We start from the raw sequence: 21863 nt of genomic DNA on the forward strand, positions 1-21863 counted from the left end.
TCTGATTTGAATTAGTTACTAAAGATATTGTCAAAGATATTCTAAAAAATTCAAAATGCCAAAATATATCCTCAAAATTTTATTATAATTGCTGTAATTTTTAAAAACCAAAAAAAATTATTTGTAATTTTTAAAAGCTATAATAATGTAAACACAAAAAAATATATTTTAAAATATTATAATTGAAATTTTTAATTTTCTAAAATTATTAGAAAATTTTAAAAAGAAAACATATTTTCAAAATTTGTTATAATTGCTAAAATATTTTTAAAAACGGAAAAAACTTTTTTAAACTTTATTTTTAACTGTTGTAATATTTTTTTAATCTGATTTAGATCTAAATGAGGAGATTTGATTTTATTTTTTATTTGAATTAGTTAATAAATATATTACAATAGATATTGTAATTGGTTATAAATTAATTTTTTCTATATCTATATATCTGATTATAAATTAATTTTTTCTATAACTGAATATCTGATTCGAATTAGTTACTAAAGATATTGCCAAAGATATTCTAAGAATTCAGAAATGCCTAAATGTATTTTCAAAAAATTATTATAATAATTTTAAAAATTAAAAATATATTTTAAATAAGATATTTTATTTTTGTAATGTTTTAAATTGCTAAATATATATTTATGTGAAAATTTCAAGATTATGTTAATTACATAAATGTTATAAATAATTAAAAATTTATTTTCACAACTATGTAAAAATGTAATAAAATATAAATTCAATTTGAAATTTAGGAAAATAAAAAATTTCAATTATATAAAAATGAAAAAAATAAAATTGTAACATGTAGATTGGAATTAAAATTCAAGTTCTCAAAGATTTATATTTTTTATAACAATTAAAATTGAAAAAAAATACTGCACAAATTAAAATAAAAATTTTATTATATCGGTGTGGATGAAGTTCTTGAACTATTATCCCTCCAAGCAATTAACGAGCCATGTGTTGAAGATAAAATTACATAGGCAAAAAACCGACAATTTGAAAAAAGTTTGAAAACATTTAAAATGGGTAAAAAATAATGTTAGGACTCATGTGTGTGAGCCTACTTCTCTAATCTTGTTTTCATGAATAACATACAATTTCTAATCTTTTTTCTAGTGTTTGTGTTTTTATATTATATGCATTCAGGATATATTTGAGCATAACGAAGATATTCTTGGAGGTTGAATGATTTTGTAATGAAGCCGTTGCAACTAATATCAAGATTCAACATCGCTTCATCCGTCACCAAGATTGAGCTCTAACGAAGACCATTAGCTTGGGTAAAATAGCTTAGGTTTATACTTTGTGCATTAAACTTATAGGCTCAATTCATACACAATCACATTTTTGAAAATATACTAAGTTTTGGGATTATTGGCTTAACAACAATGTTTCATATCTCTTATCAAGTCCATTACTCCACTCAAATAATTTTCCAAACTTGCATATGGTCATTGTGTCAAAAACAAGCAATTACAAACTCGTATTTCTAACACTTTTGCAAAATAACAAGTTTTTGCAAACGTTAATTACGTTTTAAAAAATTTCTTCGCTGACATGTTCATCTTCATGGTTATAAATGTTTTCCAAAATTTTAATATTTTTGGAGTCAATTTGTTATGTTTAATTGAATTTTCAAAATCAAATTTTCTGTAAATAGCTCCTAGAAAATCTCATGTATCAGTTCTGGTTGACCGAACACATGACACTGGTCAACCGACCAGAGAAAGGTTTTTCAGCATCTTGTTCTCAGGGTCATCAGTTGACCAATACTCATGTATCAGTTGACCGATGAACATCCTTTGGTCGACCGGACCTTGACCATCGGTCGACCGAAAATGTGTCTGTTGCACAATAACGGCTAGTTTTCAGATTTTTTTTATTGGTTTGCCTTGATTTTTGTGCATTCCTCTAGTTTGGGCTGATGTGTTGAGACTATATATAGTTCTCAACACTTAGATTTTATCATGGAAGTTTATAAAAAGTTTTACAAGTTTTTAAGAGTTTCAAAGAAAAATTAAATGTGTTTCATTTGTGTTTTACAAGAGAAGAATTGCTATAACATATTTGGGAATCTCTATCTCAAATTTCTACCTCTCTTGTTTATCGGAGAAGTTTTCTAAACTCCTTTCTTCTAGCAAATTATTATTAGAGAAGTTTTCTAAACTCCTTTCTTCTAGCAAATTATTATTATCGTTTTTCATATATTCTTGCTAGATTAATTTGAGTTTGATTTTATTTATACTCTTATTATCGTTTTTCATATATTCTTGCTAGATTAATTTGAGTTTGATTTTATTTATACTCATTGTTTACTCACACACCCCTTTAATATAATTATAGGGTTGTGAGGTTGTAACATTGAGAGTGAGCTTAATTGAGTTCTCATCTTTGTATTAGAGAACAAATCTTGTATTTACGCTTTTATTGTTGAGAACATGTAGTAATATACAAGGACACCGAGAGAAGTGGTTGGTGAGAGACGGGATCAATTCCTAGAGGAGTGGCGTCGGTTATAAATCCTAGGGAGAGATCGTAATTCCGAGCACTTGAGGAAGGTGACACGGGGTAGGCCAACACTTAGAGGGTGTTTTTTATGATTGCAATTGTGTGAGTTGTAAACGTTATCGATGAGTGTCGAAAACCGAGTGTGTAGTTGATTGATTTGAGATAGTGGAGTTTTTCCTCGACAGTGGGGAGCGGAGACGTAGGTCAAGGGTGGACTCCGTGAGCATATTTTGTGTTTGTGTTTGTTATTTATTGTACTCTTTCATTTTGCTCTCATTACTCATATCTCATTACATATCCTAGCTCATATAACTTGATATATTTCATATTTGCTAGGAAAATTGTTAATAAGTTTTAATTTGGCATTAATATCAGATTAGATTATCAAATACCTTACTCACCCTCCCTCTAGGGAAATTTCAAATAATACACTGTAATATTTTAAAAAATAAAAAAAATTTACAAAAATTTAATATCAGTATATATTAAATACGGGAATTATGTTCTCTAAGCAACAAAAGTGTCATGGTTTGAAGATTAAAAATCACCAATTTATTTTTCTACAATAACATAAAAAATATCAAAAATACTAAATTAAAAATTATTATTCAATGGTTGTAGAATAAGTACCTAAATAATCTTTCTGAAATTAATAGTGTATGGGATAGTAGGTAAAATATCGGGGAGTTATTTCTTAGAATTAAAACTCAAGATCCAAAAAATTAATATTATTTGATAACAGTTAAAACTAAAAAAAGTACTATAAAAATTGAAATAAAAATTATATTGAATGAGGGTATATGAAATACCTAAATTATTTTCCTCCGAGAAATTAAGGAACCATAGGATGAAGATAGAATTAAAAACCGACAATCTAAAAAACAAAATTTGAAAATAATTAAAATCACTAAAAATAATACACAAATTAAAGTAAAACATAAATATTAGATGCTGCTAGATTAATTACCTTATATATTTTTTAGAAATCGGAATAATAATTTAGAGTAGGAATTAGAAACTGACAATCTGAAAAACAAAAAATTTGAAAATAATTAAAATCTTAAAAAATACACAAATGAAAATAATTGGATGGTTCTAGATTAATTACCTGATGTATTTATCAGAGATCGAAATAATAATTCAAAGTCCTCTAAAAAATTAAGATGGGAAAACCAAAATGTAAAAAACTTAAGATGGGAAAAGTGACTGGAAAAATAAAATCGGATTTTGAAATAAATAGATTTTTTGGTGTTTCAAAAAAACCAAAATGTATTTTTTTCCCATATATTGAAAAGAAAATGCCTAAATAAGGGGATTTAATTTTATTTGTGATTTGAATTAGTTACTAATGGTATTACCAAATCTATTACCCCTTTAAAAGAGCGAGTTACTGAAAAAACTTTCCCTCCCCAAATTAACCTTCAACCGGAAGCTATATACCAATCTCATCCCTTAGAACATCCGCAGATATCAAAAGCCCTCCTTAGAACATCCGCAGATATCAAAAGCCCTAAATATTCCTTCGTTTCCTCCTCTCCGCCTTCTCCTCAGCCCATTCAATTCGAAGATTCATCCGTTACCCTAAATCTTCCTTAGGTTCCGCCTTCTCTCCGCCTTCTTTCAGTTCTTATTACGTTACGCCTTCCCACGATGTTAAGCCATAAATTTCCAAAGATGATTGTTCTTGCCCTAATCATAATCTCTGTGCATCCGCCATCATCTCCTCAGCTGTCTGAAATTTGGCATCGGTAAGAATGATTTTTCTTTTATGCTCTTCATTTAATCATTTAATTTAATTTTGTTCTAATTAGGCATCGGTAAGAATGATTTTTCTTTTATGCTCTTCATTTAATCATTTAATTTAATTTTGTTCTAATTAGCAATCATCTCCTTCTGTTCTAATTCAACAAAAGGTCAAGGATTTTCCGAATCAGGGCTTGCTTCAATTCTTCGTATTGCTCCTTTTTCTGTTTCATCAGGTAAGCCATTTACTCTTTTGGATTTTTATATTATAATCATCAAATTTTATTTTTAAGTATATGTTATTCCAAAAATGTGTAATAAAAGCTTTCTCCTGGATTAAAAAGTCGAGTATCATGCTATTATAGTACATTTTAGTGGAAATTATATGGTATGATACATTAGTCCTTCAAACCATGAATCAGAACTCGATCTCAAGAAGATGCAAATTGTTTTAGGTGTTAACCAAAATTAATTTATTAAAGACTTAGGCCAACTAATTGAAACATTAGATTGTTTCACGTATCAGTTATTTTAAATTTTTAATCTAGATTGTTTCAGGTAATAAACATTGATTATTAACAAAACTAATTGAAAGTTATATATTCTCGATAATCTTGTGTTTGTATAGATTTTTAAAAATGCTATATGGATTTGAAAATTATAGTACTAATTTTCAGGAGTTTTGGTAGTTTATGAAGATTTTAATTCAGATCGTTAGATGTACATATGGGAGTTTAGCTTGTTCCTATGCTTTATATATAGGCTTTCTACATTAGTTCTTCTTCTTTTATTTTTATTAATTACAATACGATATGAACAGTCAACAGTCCCAGTAGTTCACCTAATTTTTTCTATATTTACTGGTCATTATTAGCGTATGTCAGTCTATCTTAATTGCCATTAGCAAATATTGTCAACATGAGCAATCTGATAACTTTTTTTGAGTGTACTAACATATCCAAGCTATTAGTAGACAAGTGGATATATACGTTTTAGAGAAAGTTGTAAATGTTACAGCTTTATTTTTCCTTACTATTTTGTCTTTTTAGAACTACTTGAGAGTACATGATATATATAGTTCAAGAAGAACCAACTTCAAATAAATGCCTAGGTTTCTGATATGGTTATTGCTTATGAGGCTCAGATGTACATATGCCTTAACCTAATGGAGTTTGGATGTGAATAATGGTATGTATCAAATTAATTGCAGTGGATTAACGTTTTGACCTCAATTATATATGTCAGTAGGAAATAGCAGTTATTAGCAAATTAGTGGTAAGTTATTCTTGATATTAAGGTAAGATGGCATTGCATATGTTAAAACACTTGAATTGAAATTTAAAATATTACTTTAACTTAAGAATTAGAATGTGAGCAGTCAGCCATTTCACTGACCAAACTCAAGAATTATAATGTGAGGATACTTTAACTTAAAGTATCAATATGAGCAGTTAGCCATTTCTTCAACTGACAAAAAGAATAATTTGCATCTAGGGCGGTTCTGATCATTGATAAAAACTCAAAGTACCATCTGCCTGAACAAATGCTCCAAGGTTCCTTAGTTGCATGAATCATTAAACACCAACAATGGTTATTTTCCTTAATTTTCCTTTCTTCTTACTTCTATCTTTCAGATGGTTCTTTTTGTCTTTTTTATCATCTGTCTCTGCTTAAAATTTAGGATGTTGTAAAGCTATGCATGTTCTTTGTGCTTTCCTCTTACGTATTCAACAAGTACAAGTTGTTCTTTGCAATTTCACATTTTCCTCCTTCCCTCTTTATATTTTTAATATCTTCTTGGCTACTGGTAAACATTTCATGAATCGAAGGGCCTTATCTTACTCTGTAAGAGTGTTGTTTGGACACCGTTGAGGATATACTCAAGTTTTTGCTGCAGTCTTCAGGGGCCGTTTCTTAATTAAGTTAAAGAAATATTTTTCCTTTGGATATGGATTCCTTAAAAAATATCAGATTCTTGAATTTTCAACTCTACCATCTATATCTATTTATCTATCTATCTATCTATCTATTTCTATATATATTACTAAAACAAGAGCCTCTGGTTGTGGCGTTTGCACTTGGCAGATTTGTAGATTTTCAACCTTTTAACTTTCCTAATTAATATTTTGTCAAGAAAACTTCCCTAATTTATATCTAATCTTTACTTCCATCAATTTAACTCAACGCTTCCACATTTTTTCTTCTCTGTATTACCTTCAAATATTCTCTTCTCTGTCCTCTTCACTTAACTTTTTTTTTCCTCCTTGCAATTGATTGTGATTCACTTGCTCTTTGTTCAATTTCTTCAGTGAATCCAAGCAGATCTATGATGCTTGCTACCCATTTTCTCGTAATCAATTTTTTCTTTTCCTTTATTGTTTATTTCCCTACTTTTTTCCCTTGTTGGAACTGTTATGTTGAATCAACAATTAGATGGGTCTGATTGTTTGTAAGGGTTTTATTTTTTCCCTTGTTGGAACTGTTATGTTGAATCAACAATTAGATGGGTCTGATTGTTTGTAAGGGTTTTAGTTCTGTATCTGATTTTTTTAAACAGTTGAATCAACAATTAGATGGGTCTGATTGTTTGTAAGGGTTTTAGTTCTGTATCTGATTTTTTTAAACATGCGGCTGAAATATCTGGGCTGAAAACAGACCACTGGGACTAAAAAAAGTTCTCTGGACATCACAAAAATAGTTTTTGTTTGTGTATTATAGATGATATCCATAAATTTGAGAACAGTTCACAAATATCTTTCCTGTTATAATATGCAACAATTTACCACGTGCATTGCACATGTATTTCAATTGGACTCTGTATCAAGTTGATATTTGTGGTTACTGATGCATGTATATTTTATTAACTGGATTGACGAATTTACCTTAGCCAGTCACCTAAGTATCCACCTTTATATTCACTACCAATCGATTTTCCATGTGTCGTACCCGAAATTGACCGATTATGAAGAAATTTCCTAAAATTCTTGGCAAGTGACAAATTTCTTTCAAGTATATACTTTCTTAAATTTCTCGCTGCACCCACAATCAAAACTTAAAAAACTTTTTCCTATATCACCTTTTTCTTTTCAGCTCCTTCATCTTGTGTCTCTATAATCATATTGTATAAAATAATGAGAATGGTTGAAAGCTATCAGAATTAAACATTTGAATAGTACCAACATGTTGGGAAAAAAAACAATAAGGAAAAGGTCTAATTACCAAGGCATCCATGGATGATTCCATTTGACTCCCGTATCTCTCTGCGAATACTTGTCTGAGATCAGATAATTCTGGCATATCAGAAAACCTTGCAGCAGCAAAAATAAGAGTCGAGATATCTTCCATAGCTCCTTCAGGACATTCCCTGCTCAAAACAGACACATGCACATTCTGCTGTCACTCACTGTAACTAACTCTATGTAATCTCAAACTCATTTAATTTACTGAATATAGTCAGTCTTAGAAATTAGTGCTAAATATTTTTTGTTATGCCTATTTATTTGGTAGAGTCAGTGTTGTTCATATGCTTATTGTATTGAGCCTTATATTATAGACTGATTTATAAAAATAACATTTTGGTAGTGTTGGCTGAACATTTATTTGTCGTAATATTTCCAATTCTATCTCCTTCACTGTGATTTACATGGTATTTGCGTATTTGGCCATCTTCAAGCTATCTACTCATAATAATAACAAGTGACACCTATAAAGTTAGTATTTTTGTCGTGAATTCTTTTACCACACAACGTAACATCCTAATTTATTCGTCTCAGGTAAAAAATTTAACATTTTTTTAAATTATGTATGTTGTCTCTGAATAATTATGTATGTTTTGTCTCTGATTAATTATATAAGTTTTGTAATACACTATTACGTGTAGATTAAATTATTTAACATTTTTTCATATTAATGCAGATATCCTACTTGGTTGGATTTGCCTTGTTTTTTAAAACAATTCTAAAGTTGTCGGTGATTCAGGTTAGTTAAACAATTTTCTTCTCTTTTCTCTTTAATTTGTTCATAGTGATGATAACTCTATTTCCTTGTATTTATCTTCTTCTACACTTAAATATTTATTATTATTATTATTATATGACTTAAAAAAAATTAACCTTAGCATATGAGATATTTGTGGTTACTGATGCATGTATAGTTTACCAAATTTCTAAAAAAAAGCCTTAAGTACTATTGAACAACAAATAAAATATACTTATTCTCTCAAATTATATTCACTGCTATACTTATGTTTAATTTAATAAATCAATAATTTAACACATTAATTTTTTTTTCCCTTGTAGAAATTTACATACTACTTCTTGGATTGCATAATCACTATACATTTGCATAAGAGTACCTTCTTCCAAATGACTTCAAACCAAGGTTTGAATTCAACATAAATATATATTATTATTGCTTTATGTGTATTTGTGTTTATTAATAGTATATTTTATAATTTTTTAACAGAAGACCACATTCTAATACATGAGAGTAGAAACACCAAATATAATCAGTTGAATGTTGATCAGAAGAGAACTTACATTCAGAAGGTCATTGATAATAATATAAAGAGGAAAAGAAATGATTTAGCTGGCAGTAGTACCAATAGCAAGGGAAAACGTAAGATTGATTTATTTTGTGGAGCGCAACAGCGAGAATATGAGCATGGAGGTTTGCATAGATTAATTTTATATTTTATTAAAATAATTACATGATTTTATATATCTAAATTTATTTAACACTAAAAACTATTATTTTTTTCTAGGTCAAATTACACATGAACCAGTATGTTCTTTATTACATAAACTACGGACTCCAAAGTCTTGTTCATTTTGTGGAGCAAAAAAGTTTGAACATGAGCCACCAACATCCTGTTGTCACAATGGTGAAATCCACCTAGCAGATGTGAATGTTAATGATGAGTTATATGCCCTTTATACGGTACAAACCCAAGAGGCAATTGAGTTTCGAAGACAAACCAGAAAGTATAATAGCATTTTCTCATTCACATCATTTGGGGCAAGGTTTGATAGAGAACTTGCATCAAACAGAAAGGGTATTTTCACATTTAGAGCACAAGGACAAATATATCATAATCTCCCCTCTCTTATTCCAGAAGAAAATAAGCCTTCCTACTTTCAACTTTACTTTTACGATACGGAGAATGAGTTGCAAAATCGAATGGGAATATTAGATAATGCAAACATGAGTACGACTACAACTAAAAGATTGATGGATATATTAGAAGGAAACCCATATGCAAAATTTCTGCGGAAACTAAATGATTTTCCATCTCTTGAAGACTTCAAGATCATTATAAATAGAGATGCTGCAGTAGATCAACGTGTTTACAACTCGCCAACAGTGGATCAGGTTGCAGCTATCTGGGTAGAGGGAAATAATGATAATGTTCCGTATGAGAGAGAAATAGTTGTCCATTCACACTCCGGAGTTCCAGATAAGAGACACTCGACAATCTACTGTATTAACATCGGCAGGCCGGTTGTTCCATCAATATGCTGTTGATATGTACATAAAGCTTGAAACAACAAGACTTGATTATTTTAGAAAGAAACAATCAGAAATCAGAGCAGAGTTATTCCAAGGCATAGTCGATAGTGTAGCTGCTGGAGAAGCAAAAGCATGTCAAGTCGGAAAAAGAATAGTGCTGCCATCATCATTTATTGGTGGTCCTAGAGATATGCGTCGTAGATATCTTGATGCAATGTCATTAGTACAACGATTTGGCAAACCAGATATTTTCATCACAATGACATGCAATCCTGAATGGGAAGAAATCACGGAGGAGCTACATCCAGGACAGACACATAATGATAGACCGGATCTAACCTCAAGGATATTTAGAGGAAAATTGCAAGACTTGAAAGATCAGCTATTTAAAAAGGAAATCTTTGGAAAAGTTGCTGCCCATGTTCATGTCATCGAGTTTCAAAAAAGAGGGTTGCCTCATGCACACATGTTGATTATTCTAATGGGAAAACACAAAATCGTCTCATCAGATCATTATGATAAGTACGTATCAGCAGAAATTCCAAACCAGTATGAAAATCCAATCCTATATGAACTGGTAAAAAAACATATGATGCATGGCCCTTGTGGAGAGTTAAATATGAAGAATGTTTGCATGCAAAATGGCGAGTGTAAATATCACTACCCTAGAGAGTTTTCTCGAATGTTTGCATGCAAAATGGAGAGTGTAAATATCACTACCCTAGAGAGTTTTCTCCAAGATCACTACAGGCGAAAGATGCTTACCCAATTTATAAAAGGAGCAAAAATAACAGAACAATGTTGGTTCGAAACAAAATCCTTAATAATCAATGGGTGGTACCTTATAATCCCTATTTGCTGACACGTTATAACTGTCACATCAATGTTGAAATATGCTCAGGCATAAAAGCAGTTAAATACCTTTATAAGTACATATATAAAGGTGCAAGATGGGTATCAGCTCAAGAAGCTTTTTGGAGAATATATGAATTCCATCTTAATGAGATATTCCCGGCTGTGATTAACTTACAACTTCACATGCCAAATCATCAATATGTTTCTTATTGGAAACATCAAGACCTATCTAAATTGATTCACTTGGACCATGTCTCCAAGATGATGCTTACAGAATTTTTTACTATGTGTAAAAAAATTAAAGAAGGTAACAAGAAGAAACATGAAAAAGACCATGTAAAGGAGTTATTATATGTGGAATTTCCTGAATGTTATGTTTGGGATTCAACATCAAAATCTTGGAGTCCAAGAAAACAGAGATAAGTGATAGGTCGAATAAATGGGGCTAATCCAATTGAAGGAGAGAAATATTACTTGCGACTATTGCTTACTCATGTTAGGTGTCCAAAATCATTTGAAGATCTACTGACGGTAAATGGTACTCATTGCAAATCTTTCAAGCAATCAGCTCAGAAATTAGGTCTTTTGGAATCTGATGATAGCATAAGAGAGTGCTTAGATGAAGCCATCGTCTTCCAAATGCCAACAACACTTCGACGTTTGTTTGCAACTATATTGGTTCATTGTGAGCCTACAGATGTTAATCATTTGTGGGATAAATATCTTGAATCATTATCTGAAGACTTCTCAAGGAAACCAAATGCTACTACATCTTCGGTGATAAATGATACTCTTCTCAATATTAACTTCTATTTAGAGAGTATGGGAAAGGATATTAAAAAAATTTGATTTGCCACCTTTACAAGCAAAAAACATTACAGAGGAAGGTTCATACCCAAGAGAAATTAAAGAAGAGCTAGATGTACAAATCTCAACTGATGATCTAAATGCTGCAACAAAACTCAACTATGAACAACATACTGCATACACTACAATACTAACAAGAGTTGAAGCAAATAAAAGTGGAGTTTTCTTTATTGACGGTCCAGGAGGAACTGGGAAGACTTATTTATATCGTGCTCTACTTGCCACAGTAAGATCGCAAGGTATGATAGCTCTTGCTACAGCGACATCAGGTGTCGCAGCTGTAATAATGCCTGGTGGAAGAACAGCACACTCCAGATTTAAAATCAAAATCCCAACAACAGATTCATCTATGTGTGGTATATCAAAGCAAGATGGGACATCAAAACTCCTTAGAATAGCACGTCTAATAATTTGGGACGAGGCTCCTATGGCTAAACGCGTTGCAATTGAAACATTTAATGGATCAAGATGAACCATTTGGCGGAAAAGTAATCGTATTTGGTGGTGATTTCAGAAAAGTTTTACCAGTAGTCCCTCGCTCAACAAGATCACAAACTATCAAAGAAAGTTTAGTAAGCTCACATTTATGGAGAAAAATGATCAAACTACAACTTTCAAAAAATATGAGAGCAAAATCAGACACAACATTCAGTGAATTTCTTCTTAGGATTGGGAATGGAGATGAACCAACAGTGACACAGGATCTCATAAAACTACCTAATGCAATGTTGATCCAGAATCAAGGTGATGAGCTACCGGAAGATTCTCTCATAAATTCAATTTTTCCATCTTTAGACGAAAATTTTAAGTCTATTGACTATATGAAAGATAGAGCAATCCTTGCAACAAAAAATGAATATGTTGACATGTTAAATGATAGACTAATAAAAAGGTTTCCAGGAGAAGGAAAAGAATTCTATAGCTTTGATGAAGCAGTTGATGACACTAATCATCATTACCAAGAAGAATTTTTGAACACTCTGCTCCCTAATGGACTACCGCCACACAAGCTACTGTTGAAGAAATATTGTCCAATTATTTTACTAAGGAACTTGGATCCAACTAATGGACTGTGCAACGGTACAAGAATGATATGTCAAGATTTTAGCTACAATGTAATTCAAGCTAAAATCACAATGGGCCAACATGCTGGGAAAGAAGTTTTCTTGCCAAGAATACCATTGTCACCAGCAGAAGATGAAGGATTACCATTCAAGGTCAAACGCAAACAATTTCCCATAAGATTATGTTTTGCAATGACAATTAATAAATCCCAAGGGCAAACAATACCTAACGTAGGTATTTATCTACCTGAACCAGTGTTCTCTCATGGGCAATTATATGTTGCTTTATCGCGGGGTACTTCTATGATGACAACCAAGGTATTAATAACATCAGATGGAAAATTTTCAGAAGAGGAACAATACACAAAAAATGTTGTATACAAGGAAGTTCTCCAGCCAAAGGACCACGAGGAATAATTCAAATGACCAATAACATTTTCAAAGGTTAGGAATTTATTATATATTAATTAATAAATTCAAATTACTATAATTAGTGTAACATCTTTGATATAGAAATAGTCTCATTTAATTTTCTTTTGAGTTTATTTATTACTTCAGATGTGTTGTTATTTATATTTATATATAACAAACTATTCTAAATCTTGCAGGAACAATGGCATCCACCAACGAAGCACAAATTCCACACATCCAAATACGCCAACTAAAAAAATTTCAAAGAGAGTGGACGATTCATGTTGTTATCCTAAGAACAATTGAGTCATCTTATGAGAACAACAAAGGATCAGGCAAAATACTAAAATTAATTTTTGCTGACTCAGAGGTAATGTATCAAAATTTGTTGATACTTATTCTTAAATAAAGTAATACATACAATGTTTAAGTACAATATGCATCATTTTTTATCATGACATAACAATCGTTACTTTAAATCTATGCAAAGCATTCTCAATTTTTTAAAAAATAATAAAATATAAATATAAATTAAATTAAAATTGTTGATGCTTATTCTTATATTAATTATTTTCACCTTACTATGTATAAGATCAAAAAATAATTTCCTACATTTATTAAAGAGGTAAGCAACATGTAATTGATTTTCGCATATTTTATACAACAAATATCATGCTTTCTTCGTATTTCTACGTAAATTAATTGTATACGTATGTCTAACAATATAAACAAGCAAATAATTGGAATATGACATCAACACAACATTGTATACACACTCAAAAAAAATAGTTATTAATTAAACTAAATTTTTAATAAGCATATTTACCATAAATTTAATATTTACTTGCATAATCAAGTTAAATTTTGAGCAAATTAATTTATCATGTTAGTCCCTTAACTAAGTTAGTGTTGCAAAACTTTGGTAGAATTGTTTATACAAGTAGCACCTATTGGAATTTTTTACTAAGAGCTAATCCGTATAAACAATTAAATTTGTTACTTGAGATCAAATGACTTATTAGTAAGTAGTACAAATTCTAATTCAATAACATGTAACTTTATATAAATAAGGTTAGTTTAGTTGATGAGTTAAAAAGGAATTTTTTTTTACTTCAATAACATGTAACTTTATATAAATAAGGTTAGTTTAGTTGATGAGTTAAAAAGGAATTTTTTTTTACCCGAAAATTATGAAAACCTTTCAATAAAATCTAGAGAATGGTTTTTTTAAAGTTTACCACATAAAACTAAATTTATACATAACTTACGTCATCTATTACTTATCTTATTTATCTTAGGCTTAAATGAATGTTAATGTATTAGTTATTTGTGAGATAATATTAGTAATATTTGCAGGGGAAAAAAATACAAGGTATTATGTTTGGAGAAACTATTGAAATGTATAAGCACATGCATCAGAAGAATCATGTTCTTTACATCTCAAATGGAGAAGTCAAACCAATAAACCCACTCTATGGAAATGTACATGAGTCAATTGAGTTGACATTGACTAAGAACATTTCTATCAAAGAATCAAATGCAAATTTCCAATTTGATAAGATATTGAACAACTTTATCTCAATCAAAGAGGCAATTTCCAACGAGGATACAAGGAATATAAGTAAGTATTTCTAAACACCTTTTATTTTTAGTTTAAAAATTTATAAATGAATTTTCAACTTATTATAAATTTATGTGCAGATGTTCTTGCAATGATAGCAAATGTCAAGCCTATGATCAAGTACGTTACAAGATATAATAAGGCAGACACAAGGCGGGACATAATTATAGTAGACAAAGAGTATAAACGCTTGCTTTTATTTCACAATAAATTATTTATTTAAAATATAATATATTAACCTAAAATTGTCTAAACTTTTCTTACACAGTGAGATAACATTATCTGTAACTTTATTCGGAGATTTAGCTGGCAATGAAGGTTCAATGATTGAAGGAAATATGCATGAGCCAACTATAATTGCGTTATCAGATTTTAAAATAGCATTGTACAACGGTAATATATTTAAAATGGAGTTGTAAATTAATTATCAATAAATATCAAATTCTAATTATAACTATTATATATGCAGGGGAGATGTGCTTGACTTCGCAAATTGCATCTACAATATGTATCAACCCTGAAATACAGTAATTCAAATAAAAAAGGTAACTTAATAAATTGACTTTTAAATATTTTTAAAATTATATGCAGGGCTCTTTCAAAAGACCAGATCAAGACTAATGGTGCTCCGTCAAGGCTATTTAAAAATGCAACGAAAATGAAAATTGTTGATATTTTGCAAGCTTCACAAGACTCATCAAAGGTATGATACTATAAATCCTACTATAAATTATTAATTAATCAAGAGCTTCAGTTTTAAAAAAAACTAATATAAATATATATTGTTTCATTGATGTTTATATGTAAACTACAATTATAACTAACTAAAATTTTTTAAATCTACAGGCACAATATGGCTGCTTTATTGGAAAAATAAGTAATATCTTAAATAGACATGAGGCTTGGTACTACTCATGCACAGGCTGCAATAAAAAAGTAGACAAAACTATTTACGACAAATGTCAAAATTGTCAAAAAAACAATGAAGATAGTATACCAAGGTAAAGTACTATCAATTATTCATGAAATAAAAATATAAAAATTAAATATATAAATATCATCTAATGCACAATGATAATATAAAATGTAGATATGTTGTTAAAATCATCGTGGAAGACGAAACAGACACTGCAAGAGTCACACTTTTTGACGCAGCACAAACATTGATAGGATGCGATGCTAAAAAATTCATGGATGATATAAAAGAGGTAACTTCTTACTTTATTATATTTTATACATATAAAACAATATATTTCATGTATAAGATCTTAATTTTTTTCTCATTATAACAGAAAAATAATCAGAGTTCATTGTTTCAAAAGTTTGTTCTCAACATCGGAAAGACATACAAGTTCCTTGTAAAGTTGGATGAGAAGTCAAAGGATGAACGTGCACAAGGAAAGATAATAGCACAAGAAATTCAAATCCAAGAAGACATCACAATTAACATTGATGATGATGATTCATTTCTCGATTTACCAAGAAAGAAGATAAAGGTGGAGAAGGATTGATCATGGGCCCACAAAATTTAAACTTGAATGATTTTTAATTTTTATTACATTTACAAAGTGGTTAAAGGATTTTAAATGTGCTTTTCATAAGCTTTTAAGTTTATTAATTGATGAATTTAATTTGTTAGGAAAATTTATGATTTATACTCATATGCTCATATAGTTGTTTGATAACTTTTGCATGCTTTGATTGTTATTGCAATTATTTACTTTAATTTAACATTCTATTATGTGAATCTAAATACATATTCATGCTTTGATTGTTATTGCAATTATTTACTTTAATTTAACATTCTATTATGTGAATCTAAATACATATTCATAGAATAGTTCACTTTATTAATTTAATGTGAATCTAAATACATATTCATAGAATAGTTCACTTTATTAATTTAATTTTGCATGTCAAGTATTTTTCCTTATCTATAATGCACAAAAAATATTGTTGATGAGTCGTTCGCAAGAAAGATGATGACTACACACAGCTTCCTGAACCTGTTGAGCGGATACAATAGCTTTCTATAGAGAAGGTATTTAATATATTAAACTGTGTGTTTTAGTTATGCTCATAAGATTTTCTTTTGTCTTGTCTTGACAGTTTCATGTTATTTTGAGTTTCAGATTTTTGTTTGATCAATGAAAAATGGACATCTATTAGATATTCTTAGCGGTCATGGAGGACCAGCTAATGGTTTGATGTTTTCACCTACAAGTGTAAGTCAACTCTATTTCTTTCTTTTTCTTGTTTAGAAAGATAAAATTGCGTGTTAAATCTCATTTCATGCTTGGAATTTGTCGGAAAGTTTATTTGATGATTATGTTGGTTTTTTATCGCGTTTCTTGTAGAAATGTGATATAAGGTCATTCGAGGGGCGAAGGTGAGTGACAAGGCTATCAAAGCTGCATGTTCCTTCAGGAGTCCTCAACCTCATCATTTTTTCAGGTATACCCGAGATTTTCATGCCCTTTTCCCCTTTTACATTCGTCGGTTTAATTGGTACTATATTGGATGATTGCTCTTTGTTATCCATTTATGTGTTAAAATGTTCAATTTACACACATGATTGCTCTTCGTTGGTGGTTGTATCATTTATGTTTTGTTAACAAGTTATGACTCAATTCCAGATGGATGACTGGGAATTAGTTATAAGAAATTTCCCCTTTTACATTCGTCGGTTTAATTGGTACTATATTGGATGATTGCTCTTTGTTATCCATTTATGTGTTAAAATGTTCAATTTACACACATGATTGCTCTTCGTTGGTGGTTGTATCATTTATGTTCTGTTAACAAGTTATGACTCAATTCCAGATGGATGACTGGGAATTAGTTATAAGAAATCAAATAGATGTATTTACAAAAATTTTAAATGTTAAGACCAATCTTAAAACATGTACTACCTACTCTTATGTCTCTAATACTCTGATTCTGTTATCTAATATTGATGAAAAAACCACTGACTTTGACATTTGAAGCAACCTTCAAGATGGGGAAAGTGCATGTAGCAAGTTAGTATTTAATAATCAACAACTTAATCTAATGTTGTGAAAGTGTAAATGGGATCAAAGCTGCAAGGCAAGGGTCTGACTTGAGGAGCTTTAGCGGAAATAAGTGCAAGGAATTTTTGAATATTTAAAATAAGTATAATATGTACATAATATTTGGGAAAATGAATTAGTACTTTGCATATCTAATGAAGCAAGTTAAGAAATTAAGAAATTAGTCCTAAGGTATTAAATTTGATTTCAATATCAGTACAAGAAAATTATAATACCTGAAGATCTTCTAAATTTTTATGTAGAGCTTTTTTCCAGTTAAAGTGGAGACTTTAGCATTCCTTATGGCAATAGAACTAAAACTTAACCTGATTTCATTGCCACTATGAAGGGGTTGGACACTGTTTTTTATTTGTTCTGGTGGATTGTTTGTGTGTGTGATGTGGGTAGGGGATGCTTTGGAGCTTTTATATGTTGCCAACAGTGTTGCATAGACACAGGACGGTGGTGTCAAGCCTTAATGATTTTCTCTTCAACTAGCTTTTCTCTAACTATACAATAATCAATCTCAATGTGTTTTTTTCTTTCATGAAATGCAAGATTATTTGCAATTTAATGTTACTAGCTTAATATATAATGGTACTCTGGTTTATTTAATGTTCAAATGCGCTTAGTCCAGCCATCATGACGCAGTAGATTTGAAGATACTGAAAGATAGCATTAGACATTTTAGATGAGCAGGGAAGTAACTATCTGTTGTCATTTTCCCCCCAGTTCCTCCACTACAGATCTATTTGAGTTGATTCTTTCCCAGCTTATCATTCTTTAAATGCAATAAGGCCTCTGTTCATTATATGAAAGTTTCGGAATCATAGGATACAGGTACCAGATTGTCGTGCCAAAGGACAGGTGTAGTATGAATATGTAGTAAGTGAGCCTGATCAAGTTTGAGTCTGTTCATTAACTAATAAAATAAAACGAGCTTAAGCATGCAGCAATCAAGTGAAGCCAATCCCTTCATGAACATCTTCTCAAATTCGTAGTTATAGTTGATCAAAGATTATTTTCTAATCGAATAATGTTATCGTCTCAGACTGTCTTTCGTCTTTCCTTCAGGGTTATTATGGGCAGTGTTAGCAACTATGTAGTTAACAATGGAGCATGCCCCGTCACCGTTGTCAAGAGCGTAGAAGCACATGAAGGCTAGATGATAATTCTAAACTTTCCAGTAAGTGTTTCTCCATAATAAAATCTATAGCAAGTTTTTAAACCATTTGATCTGTCTAATTACTTACAAATGAGAGTTGGAATAAACATGGAGATTTCCATAAAATGGGTATTTAAGTGAAGATTCTTAATCACATGTTAAAGAATTTTCGTCTACAAATGGAGCTTTTGTTAATGCATTTAACAGTCCATTTTTATTAGTTTTGCATCTAACACTTGTTTGAGAATGCTTTAGTTTTGTGGAATGGTGGGTTATAAAATTACGTTGAGGTCTGTTGTCAAATTATTTAAGTGTAAACATACAAGTTTAGCTGTTGCCCTCTTTGGATTTTTTTGTATTGCGAAATTATCAATTATAGATTTTGGTGTTTTCTACAGGTCACACCAACTGCTCATTTCCAAAATGACCTTGGCCTTGACAGTTTGGATGCTGTAGAAAATGACATGGCTCTGGAGGAAGAATTTGGGTTTGAGTTACCTGAAAATGAAGCAGACAAGATCAACTATGTCGACATGGCTGTCGACTTCATCGACTCATCCCCAGGCAAAATAAGAGAATTAATTTGTTCTTTTAATTTTTTTCATTCTCTTTGCAGTGTCTATTTACGTCGGAGGGAGGGGGGGAAGGCAGATTTTGAGATAAATATTTGGAATAATTATTTAATTTGCTTTCCCACTCTACTATATGCAGCCAGACATTCTAAAATCTCAAAAGTTTTGTTGGAAAATAAATGTTTGCTGCTTTTTTAATGTGTTAGCAAAAGTTGCCTGCCTGACATGTGATTGGGAATTTCATTTGGCTTTTTCTGTTATGTGAATATATCACCATTAATTTAAACAGGCACTTAGTTTGAAGAGCTTTACTCCTTGCATGATCATAGTTACTCGCCATTTTACATTTTCAGTTAACTGTGCTAGGATATCTTATGGATGATTTCCGTTGGATGAGAATAAGTATCAGGGAGTTTTATTTCTCATAAGCTATGGAATTGGCTTAGGAGCACAGGGCTACATGAAAATTACAAATTTTCATTGACTTCAACAACTCTAAATTTGTGCTAAATTAAACATTAAATACATCTAAGGGACTGATCATACATCCATGAAGACAAGCTTATACAGCTAACCAATAAAATCAAAAAATAGAAGATGAGGGATAAGGAAAATATTGAGGTACATGTAAGAACCTGACTTATAGCTGAGACAAATCATATTTAAGCGAGTTTAGGTTGTGAAACTTCTTTCTAATAGTAAAGACAAATCATATTTAAGCGAGTTTAGGTTGTGAAACTTCTTTCTAATAGTAAAATTTATTGGACATCGTGGTCAACATGTTGTTTAGGTTGTGAAACTTCTTTCTAATAGTAAAATTTATTGGACATCGTGGTCAACATGTTCCAATATAAATCTGTAAATTGGAATCATATTATAGCATTTACAATATTGATCACTTGCTACTCCAACAATTAATTTTGACACATTACAAACATAATAGCCTTTAATCTTGCTCAAGTTCTGTAATTATTATTCTCAGTTCTCAAGAAGACCATTCAAAATAATGAGAGTTCTCCGGATTCTACGACGAGGAAAGCTAATGACACCATTGGGAATGTTCTCAGATCATAGGATTTTATATACAACAAAATATCCTAATTTCACAATGCCTCAGAGGCAGAATTATCTGAACGATTGGCTTCAGCAACTCTCGATGACCAAGGATTCCACGCCCTGAAACTACTTTGATGTGGTATTGATGTTAAAATTGGACCCTGCATCTAATGCAACTGAATAAGAATGAGAGAAAAATTTATTTGTCTTCTAGAAATTTGTTTGCATATGTTGGATGATTGTGAAAAAAAAAATTCAAGAATTTGCATTGAACAAACTTTTCCACTGTTTTTCCCCTTGCTGGACATGTTCATTACAACACATAGAAAATTTCTTATTTACTTAATATATAATAATTTCAAATATGAGATTGACATTCTATTACAATAGCAATAAGATATTCTATTTTTTTAAGTAAATTTGCAAGATATTATAATATTATATATTAATGCAAACTTACACTAAAATATATTCTATTTTGCAAGTTACTTTGAAAGATATTATCAAATGATATATTATTCCAAACTTACAATAAAAGTGCAATCATATTCAAAAATATTTTGTAAGTTGTTTAAATTAGATATTCTATGTTTTATGTAGCCATAATTTACTCTAATTTAAATAACATTTAAGTTCTTAATCCATTACTAACATTCCATAATTTTAACATTCCATAATTTTATAACAAAACTATATAAATGAATTTATAAATTAAAAAAAAAACCACGTGCATTGCACGTGCAATAAAAATTAGAATATATATATATATATATATATATATGAATTAAAGGTTAAGCTATAATAGCAATGAAAACGGACTGATTAGATCATATGACATGTATCAAAAAAATTAGAGAATGAGGAAAATGAGGTGTCATTCTCTGTTGAGTTTTTAAACTTTTTAGTTTTGTTTTAGTGTATGCCTAGTTAAAAGATAGGTGAGATGCTAAGGGAGTTGAAGAAGAAAGGCATCATTGGAATATCATGTAAAAATGTTAAGTTTAACGGTTAATTCTCTACGATATGAACGAAAGCTTACCATATGACATTATCTGGATTAACTCACAGGATTTAAGGGAGTAATTAACACTTTCAATTAATGATTTGAGTGACTAATTTAACGATATGTAAGATTAAAGGAATGTGAATTAAATAATTGGAAATATAAAATCAAAGGGTTATAAATCTGGAATTTTTGTAACCTGAAAGAGACTACGACTATAACTGACAGTGTTCCTGACTTTTCATTAGTACACCCCCACAAGATCAAAAAAACTTATATGTGTTGGATATCCCGTGCTTAATCTACATGCAATACGCAACAGAAGACTGTATGTATAATAATACTAAGCATGTAGAGAGCATGAAATACAAACTAGGACCAATACGCAACAGAAGACTGTATGTATAATAATACTAAGCATGTAGAGAGCATGAAAT

The 21863-nt window shown here is 30.3% G+C and overlaps 2 protein-coding genes across 2 annotated transcripts in view; both read left to right on the forward strand.

The window, feature by feature from the left end:
* Window positions 1–15111, forward strand: part of LOC109831147 — a 32960-nt gene extending 17849 nt beyond the window's left edge. The window contains exons 2-8 of the mRNA XM_020398485.1: window positions 4392–4490; window positions 8719–8922; window positions 13157–13329; window positions 14316–14580; window positions 14661–14760; window positions 14849–14973; window positions 15050–15111. Of these exons, the coding sequence (XP_020254074.1) occupies window positions 4392–4490; window positions 8719–8922; window positions 13157–13329; window positions 14316–14580; window positions 14661–14760; window positions 14849–14973; window positions 15050–15111 (1028 nt within the window). The remainder of the gene's footprint in view (window positions 1–4391; window positions 4491–8718; window positions 8923–13156; window positions 13330–14315; window positions 14581–14660; window positions 14761–14848; window positions 14974–15049) is intronic.
* On the forward strand, window positions 15114–16306 carry LOC109831107 (replication protein A 70 kDa DNA-binding subunit B-like). Its single transcript, XM_020398447.1, has 4 exons — window positions 15114–15283; window positions 15427–15581; window positions 15671–15788; window positions 15873–16306. The coding sequence occupies exons 1-4, from the start codon at window positions 15239–15241 to the stop codon at window positions 16089–16091; spliced, it is 537 nt and encodes a 178-aa protein (XP_020254036.1). The 5' UTR covers window positions 15114–15238; the 3' UTR covers window positions 16092–16306.

The sequence above is a fragment of the Asparagus officinalis genome, chromosome 2 (assembly GCF_001876935.1).
Source record: "Asparagus officinalis chromosome 2, Aspof.V1, whole genome shotgun sequence".
Classification (NCBI taxonomy): domain Eukaryota; kingdom Viridiplantae; phylum Streptophyta; class Magnoliopsida; order Asparagales; family Asparagaceae; genus Asparagus; species Asparagus officinalis.